The sequence below is a fragment of the Mytilus edulis genome, chromosome 2, assembly GCF_963676685.1.
Source record: "Mytilus edulis chromosome 2, xbMytEdul2.2, whole genome shotgun sequence".
Taxonomy (NCBI): domain Eukaryota; kingdom Metazoa; phylum Mollusca; class Bivalvia; order Mytilida; family Mytilidae; genus Mytilus; species Mytilus edulis.
In genome coordinates this window covers 107,785,381-107,793,803 of record NC_092345.1, presented here as the reverse complement: position 1 = coordinate 107,793,803, position 8,423 = coordinate 107,785,381, and the positions used below count along the sequence as shown (strand labels likewise).

The 8,423-nt window shown below is 32.4% G+C and overlaps 2 protein-coding genes across 2 annotated transcripts in view; one reads left to right on the top strand and one right to left on the bottom strand.

The window, feature by feature from the left end:
• Window positions 1-2,207: 2,207 nt before the first annotated feature.
• Window positions 2,208-4,516, bottom strand: LOC139511164 (uncharacterized). Its single transcript, XM_071297738.1, has 5 exons — window positions 4,457-4,516; window positions 3,890-4,042; window positions 3,331-3,622; window positions 2,588-3,244; window positions 2,208-2,557 (listed from the first exon to the last, which is right to left on the bottom strand). The coding sequence occupies exons 1-5, from the start codon at window positions 4,514-4,516 to the stop codon at window positions 2,208-2,210; spliced, it is 1,512 nt and encodes a 503-aa protein (XP_071153839.1).
• Window positions 4,517-5,991: 1,475 nt separating this feature from the next.
• The window catches only part of LOC139513894 (polypeptide N-acetylgalactosaminyltransferase 11-like), a 37,557-nt gene continuing 35,125 nt past the window's right edge, over window positions 5,992-8,423 (top strand). The window contains exon 1 of the mRNA XM_071302841.1: window positions 5,992-6,553. Within this exon, the coding sequence (XP_071158942.1) occupies window positions 6,241-6,553 (313 nt within the window). The 5' untranslated portion in view covers window positions 5,992-6,240. The remainder of the gene's footprint in view (window positions 6,554-8,423) is intronic.

Below are 8,423 nucleotides of genomic sequence, written 5' to 3'. Positions count from 1 at the left end.
ATCTCTTGCCGATGGAGATAATTTAACTTTTTGTCGTTTGAAGAAGGCATGTCGTATCTCTTGCCGATGGAGCTGATTTAAATTTTGGTCGTTTGAAGAAGGCATGTCGTATCTCTTGCCGATGGAGCTGATTTAAATTTTGGTCGTTTGAAGAAGGCATGTCGTATCTCTTGCCGATGGAGATATTTTAACTTTTGGTCGTTTGAAGAAGGCATGTCAATGTCATGGAGTCAAATACCGTTGACTTAAATAAAGATTATATCAAAAGTAAAATTATAACTACGAAAAGTTCATATCTTGTATTTTGCAGAGATAAGCTTAACATTTCACCGTTGGCGGAAACGTGTTATCTCTCTTTCTATGGAAGTTGATATAAATTTCATAGTTGATTTAAGGCATGTCGGTTCGATTAATAAGGAAAAAGTAAATTAACAAAAATACCGACTCTGAGGAAAACTGGAAACGGAAAGTTCCTAAAAACTGTCATATTCCTGACTCGGTACAGGTATTTTCTTATGCAGAAAATGGTGGATTAAACCTGGTTTTATAGCCAGCTAAATAAGGACAAGAGTAGCATACTGCTGTTCAAAAGTCATAGATATATAGAGAGAAAACAAATCCGTTTAAAAACTAAATAGTTATCAAAGGTACCAGGATTATAATCACCGTATATCATCGTACAGCGGATATAGGTACTAACCAAGCGGGCGTGAGCGATTTTGATCTTACACGGTAACGAAAATCTTTGTTGAGTTCACATAATATCAATGTGTACTTCAATCTAAACATTATTGCTATTTTAAGAAATGATTTGGTCGTAGGTTGATGGTTAGAGATGTCTCATTATTTCCCAAAACAAGAGGGATTACTAAAACATTGTAAAAGCATGTGCAAATACTTGTCAAAGAAGTTGGCCCTCGTCTCATCCGATATAATTCTATATGCATTGCAACTCTTTTTCTGATAGAAGGTCAATGTGTGTGTGTAATGAGTATAGCTGTTTCAATAATTGGCATTGAAATCTTTCATACATATGTTATTTTTCGATATTTTATCCCTAAAAAAGTGTTGTGGACGGTGTTTAGCTGACCACATAAATCCTTATGTACGGTGCATAGTTATGTTGTTGTACACCGTACACAAAAACATTATTTTTATACTCGTTTATTACCCAAAATGTTTCAAGGAATGAGTAATCACAGGTAGGTTTATGATTGGTGACTATTACTTTTGCCCTGTATTAGGTTTCTTTCAGATAAAACATGTAAATGTCTCAACAATTGTATCGAAATTGAAAGTTGGTGTTGACATTCACAACTATTTGCGCTTGTACAAGTTAATTGTTCTTATTAGAATATCAAATTTGTTTTATGAATAGGAAAAAATCGATGCAAAAATTATTTGGGAGCAGGAATTTCAAATGTTGAGAAATGTACATTGAATATTGATCAAGCAAAACTAAGATTTTCGTTACCATGTAAGGTCAAAATCGATCATGGCCGCTTGCTTAGTACCTATATCCGGTGTACTGATGATACACGGTGATAATTTAGTACGCCAGACGCGCGTTTCGTCTTCATAAGACTCATCAGTGACGCTCATATCAAAATATTTATAAAGCCAAACTAGTACAATGTTCAAGAGCATTGAGGCTCCAAAATTCCAAAAAGTTGTGCCACAGAAGAAAACACATAAACTTAACTCAAGCTTATGAAGTTGTTATATCATTTGCATTGTTCATTGGATGCATGTCGTCTCGCTTGCTAAGCAGTTGTTATAGTTTTTTCAATGTTTTTGAAGACTTAAGCTTGTGAAGTCGTTTACCACTTTACTTGTTGTAAAAATTTCAATATATAATGTGGATACTTTTTAACGTGATGTGGTTGCCTCATTATGTAATGATGTTGTTTCATTACATGATGTGGTTATTTAGTCATGGCATGTCGTTACTTTATTACCTGATGTGGTCATTTTATTGTTGTTATTTGGTTACTTCATTGAGCGATTTGGTTACTTCAATACGTGATGTGGTTACTTCATTGTGTGATGTGGTTACTTCATTATGTGATGTGGGGACTTCATTATGTGATGTGGGGACTTCATTATGTAATGTGATTACTTTATTATGTAATGTTGTTACTTCAATACATGATGCTGTTACTTCATTACGTGATGTTGCTACTTCATTACGTGATTTTGCTACTTCATTATGATTTTGTTACTTCATTGTGTGATGTTGTAACTTCATTCTGTGATGTGGTTACTTCGTTATGTGATGTTGTTACTTCATTCTGTGATGTGGGGACTTCATTATGTGATGTGTTTACTTCGTTATGTGATGTGGGGACTTCATTATGTGATGTGATTACTTTATTATGTGATGTTGTTACTTCAATACATGATGCTGTTACTTCATTATGTGATGTGGTTACTTCATTATGTGATGTTATTACTTCATTACGTAATTTTGCTACTTCATTCTGTGATCTGGTTACTTTATTACGTGATGTTGTTACTTCATTCTGTGATGTTGCTACTTCATTATGTGATGTTGTCACTTCATTTTATGATGTGTTTATTTCATTACATGATACGGTTACTTCATTATGTGATGTGGTTACTTCATTATGTGATGTGGTTACTTCATTATGTGGTGTAGTTATTTCATTATGTGATGTGGTTACTTCATTATTTGATGTGTTTACTTCATTATGTGATGTGGTTACTTCATTATGTGATGTAGTTACTTCATTATGTAATGTTGTTACTTCATTACGTGATGTTGTTACTTCATTATGTGATGTGATTACTTCGTTATGTGATGTGTTTACTTCATTATGTAATGTGATTACTTCATTATGTGATGTGATTACTTCATTGTCTGATGTTGTTACTTCATTGTCTGATGGTGTTACTTCATTACGTGATGTAGTTTTTTCATTATGTGGTGTGGTTACTTCATTATGATTACGTGATGTTGTTACTTCAACACGTGATGTGGTTTCTTCAATACGTGATGTGGTTACTTCATTATGTGATGTGGTTACTTCATAATGTGATGTAGTTACTTCTTTATATGATGTGTTTATTTCATTATGTGATGTAGTTACTTCATTATATACTGTGTTTATATCCTTATGTGATGTTGTTACTTCATTCTGGGATTTTGTTACTTCATCAGGTGATGTGAATACTTCATTATATGATGTGTTTATTTCATTATGTGATGTTGTTACTTCACATTCTGTGATGTGGTTACTTCATTATGTAATGTTGCTACTTCATACTGTGATGTGGTTACTTCATTATGTGATGTGGTTGCTTCATTACGTGATGTGAATACTTCATTATATGAGGTGTTTATTTCATTCTGTGATGTTGTTACTCCATTATATGATGTGTTTATTTTATTATGTGATGTTGCTACTTCATTCTGTGATATGGTTACTTCATTATGTGATGTGATTACTTCATTATGTGATGGGGTTACTTCATTATGTGATGGTGTTACTTCATTACGTGATGTTTTTACTTCAATACGTGATGTGGTTTCTTCAATACCTGATGTCGTTACTTCATTATGTGATGTGGTTATTTCATAACGTGATGTGGTTTCTTCATTCTGTGATGTGTTTATTTCATTATGTGATGTAGTTACTTCATTACCAGATGTTGTTACTTCATTATGTTAGGTTGCTACTTCATTATGTGAGGTGGTTACTTCATTACGTGATGTTGTTACTCCATTATATGATGTGTTTATTTCATTATGTGATGTAGTTACTTCCTTCTGTGATGTGGTTACTTCATTCTGTGATGTTGTTACTTCATTATGTGATGTTGTTACTTCGTTATGTGATGTGTTTCATTCATTACGTAATGTGGTTACTTCATTATGTGATGTGGTTACTTCATAACGTGATGTTGTTACTCCATTATATGATGTGTTCATTTCATTTTGTGATGTAGTTACTTCATTCTGTGATGTGGTTACTCCATTATATGATGTGTTTATTTCATTATGTGATGGTGTTACTTCATTCTGTGATGTGGTTACTTCATTATGTAATTATGTTACTTCATTATATGATGTAGTTACTTCATTTTATGTGATGTGTTTTTTCATAATGTGATGTTGTTACTTCATTTCCTAAAGTGGTTACTTCATTCTGTGATGTGGTTACTTCATTACATGATGTTGTTACCTCACTATATGATGTGTTTGTTTCATTATGTGATGTGGTTGTTTTAGTACGTGATTTGAAATTGCATTAGTTTACATGATGTGAAATAAAAGCATGGTACTTGATGCAGATACTTTAATACATAATGTGAATAATGCAGTACGAACCAAATCAAATCAAATCGATTTCATTAAGCACTAATACTGCAATAGTTCTTTGCAACATTGTTTTCTTCAAGGATTTATCATACATATTGTTCCAGTCCAACATACAGTACATATGTCAGTATCATTCCTTTTCAGTATAAAACTAAATTTATCTTGTTCATACATATTAACAAAAAGATGAGACAATGGCTGCATTTCTTTCTAACCAAAATTTTGTAAACGTTGTGTGGCGTTTGTTGTTGTTTTCTAAACGCTACGAAAGTAGAAACAAATACAACGTTTAATAAGTCTTTACTGACCCTGTTTGAACTTTCAATTATGCATACATATGTTGTTGGTAAACAAATTTTTTACAAACGTAGAAAAAATATATCGTTTAATCAAGTTCAAGTTAGAAACAAATGTAGCGTTTGTACTAACAAACGACGAACGACAAACTGTAGACGCATCTTTAGCGATTGCATAGTTTGTCAAAGTTTATGTAAACTTTGCAAACGTATGTAAGAAACAAATGATCAAAACATGTGCGCGCTTAGTCGTTTGCATCGTTTGTTGTAGAAAGAAATGCACCCTATATCATTTACATAACAAAATATGTTATTTTTCTGTCAAAGTCTAACGCTTTACATTTAATGACTGAGGAAATGGAACTCATTTGCAATTCCATCCTTGCAGAGTGAACAAATTCTCTTGTTCTAACGACGTTTTAGTATATCTACCAACTTTTATCAGTAATTTGCCATTACTCTAATTTTTACCATTTATGAAATGTCACTTTTGTTAAGGTCTAGTAGAAGATATTATTTTTCTAATTCGAAATAATTTTTAACTTTACAATACGTTCATAGTTTTTTACCATGACTCTTTATTTTAATTGCAAAAAATCTTTTTTCCAGAGTTCTATGAAACTTCTAATGTTTATTTCAAAAGTGAATAACAGTCATTTTGTATTCGCCATGGTACTTTGATTTTTCCAAACACGTTAAAAACCACTTTTAACTAATAATACTTTTCATAATGGAAAATCGATCTTTCTGAAAGATGCCGTTTGCATACAAAAATAAGGAGATATGGTATGATCGCCAACGGGACAACTTTCAAATTAAGTGGATGTGAGTAATGATAGGCAAGTTATTCTGTCACTCTGTGTTGTATAAGCTGATCAGATAAGAGCAATTTAAATGTAGTTAACATTAAAAATATTACATGTCTCGTGACCGTCGAGTAATTCAAGTTTGGTGCATGTATAATTATATTGTAAAAAGTGTATATATATCTTGATATAAGCTGTACTCAAATTACAATTGGAATAAAGTATTACTATTAATAGGAACAACTCTTTGTCACATGGAAAAATGAAAATATTTACACAAATAGCCAAGATGGTAGAAGTCTTTATTTTTTATAAGGAGTTTGAGACAAAAATTTGTACAATTTACGCAAATACACAACATTAAACATTTGGAATGCATGTTATATTCAAAGGGATCAAGATTATGTACAAACAAGATTTGTATACAAATCCTTGGTATACGTCTGAAATCGTAAAATCTTATCTATCGTAAACAAGAAAAATGTCTCCGGAAAAATATCATGATTATTCCGTATATGTTTCCTTCATCTTCAAAAAATATATTTTTAACCTTGACCGCAAACAAAAACAATAGCAAAGTATTTTTGAGAATCAGTTCTTCAGCCTCTTGCACTAAATATATAAAATTGTTGGCTCTAAAGATTCATAGTGTGCTTCCTAACTAAACCTGTGATTTACATGTTTCTGACTGAATGAGAAAATGAAACCGCATAACTCCACCAAAGGCAAGCATCATGTTCAAAGACAAAGGTAAAAGTAACAGCTGACTTGAACGTGAACATTAGCATGATGAGAAATGAGACGCAAATTTAGTTTAAAATGTTGCGTATCATGTCTTCTTGCCATTTTTTCATTTTCGTTTTTCTTTCTTATTTATTCAACGATTAATAACATTGACAGCTATCCACCCGAACAGAATAGACAGCATTTTATTCCAAGGAAATCTCCATTTGTAAAAGTAGCACAGAAAGGTACCAACTATGATAATTCAGAATGTCATGACCTGAAAGATGAACATAATGAGAAAGTGGAACTACATTATGACATTTCTACTTTGAATATGCTGGGTTTCATTGAAACACCTGAAGATCAAATTATTAGAGATGACGGTAAGTTTTTATAAATCATGCACATTTACAATCACTATAAGTTGATATTTATAATGAGTAAAAGTTGAGCCTGCCATATTGCCATATCTTCCATAAGACATATCTTTCCTAACTTGTACAGTGTTCCAGCTACATTTTTTTAGGATTTCAAAAGGGCAGGGTGCCAATCCTGAAGAAGGGCATTTAACGCGCGGTCCTACTAAAAAGCGCCCGAGAGCGCCCGGGAAAAGAAAAAGCGCCCGGGGAAAAGAAAAAGCGCCCGGGGAAAAGAAAAAGCGCCCGGGGAAGGAAAATTAGCGCCCGGGAGAATAAAATAATAATATTATATAACAATAATTTTATTCCAAAAAAAATAATCATTGCTTGTTTTGTCCTTAATATAAATTGGGATATGTACAATGCTACATCTAAAGTGCCGGTTCAGGCACTTTTGCATTTTAGATATCAAAATTGTATATACATAAGTAAATAAATATAAATGAGAGTATATAGAAGAATCCTGAACGATATTGTCCTCGATCAAAACGTATATTTTGTTACTTAAAAATAATCAGTGCCTGAGGTCTAATATTTTAGCAACTGCATGGTGAACACATTTTTTATGCAGATGCTGATAAAGATATATGATATCTTTTTATAAAACTACAACTGTTTTAATGGCAATGCTTATAAGGGTTTTAATGCTTAGTTTTAAATTTAAACAAAACTCCTGCTTTTTACCGCCTTGTTTTAACTGCGGTACATGTATATATATATAGTACTGCTTTATTTGCTGATTTATTATGTGTAACTCTTTTAATATTGATTAGATTGATATTTATCTGTGAAATTTAAGTTTTGTTTACATTTTTCATTTTGATATCGTTTTTGAAAAACATGTCTTTTGATGTCTTACAGTTTATGAATCTTCAGCATAAACTGTGATCCATTAATTACTATCTGTCTTTCGAAATAGTAGGCCTATTCATATATTATTGTTAAAATTGAAACATTTATACTTGTTTTTGTGTTTTATTAAAAATGTCTATTATCTTAATTTACAAATTTTATTTACTTGTCTAAAATTTAAAAAAAATCAATGTGCATAACTTATTTCATCGCCGGACACAAAGTTGTCTCATGCCAATTAAATATCTATATAATTTCCCCGGGCGCTAGTTTTCTTCCCCGGGCTCTATTTTTCTTCCCCGGGCGCTTTTTCTTTTCCCCGGGCGCTATTTTTCTTCCCCGGGCGCTTTTTCTTTTACCCGGGCGCTTTTTCTTCACCCGGGCGCTCCCGGGCGCATTTTAGTAGGACCCTTTAACGCGTGATATGATAATATGTAAAGGGCATGTTTTAATAAAGATATTAATCAAACAATGTATTTATTAAATTGTGCATAAAAAAAATAATAATTCAATAATACATGTACATGTAATTTTCCATAGTTATAATGTAAATATGATGTACAATGTACATGTATGTCTCTTTTAAAAGTGAAAATTGCTGAATTTGCAGTTTCAGTACTCAATTCAATATATATAGACCACTTTCGAGTTCATCCGTCACTGGAAAAAACTCATCAATTATACGCGCCTTTATGACGTCATTTACCAGATAAAGGGGGTTGCCTGTATCCCTGCACTATTTACGTTCATCAAGCGTCTTAGTGATCGTCATTGTGCAGGATAAACAAGAAATAATGGTTGTTCTGTAGGTACTTAATGACAATTCCCTTATGACAGCAATGCTGATTGTCAATTTTGAGAATTCAATCTGCCGAATAATTCGTACAATATAGAATTATAGTTTTCCAACCACTTGCTCAACGTTGGAACGGAAGTGACGACGCCCCTAAACGCACAGGGAAGGAAGGAAGTTTTCTGAAAC

Bases quoted from the DNA above. Each gene is read 5' to 3' on its own strand.
- LOC139511164 (XM_071297738.1), bottom strand. From the start codon at position 4,516: ATGTATGAACAAGATAAATTTAGTTTTATACTGAAAAGGAATGATACT. The intron at 3,623-3,889 runs GTAACCACATTA...AACACATCACAG, and splicing joins TAACCACATCACATAATGAA to AATGAAGAAACCACATCACG. The intron at 3,245-3,330 runs GTAATGAAGCAA...ACCACATCACAG, and splicing joins TAATGAAGTATTCACATCAC to AATGTGAAGTAACAACATCA.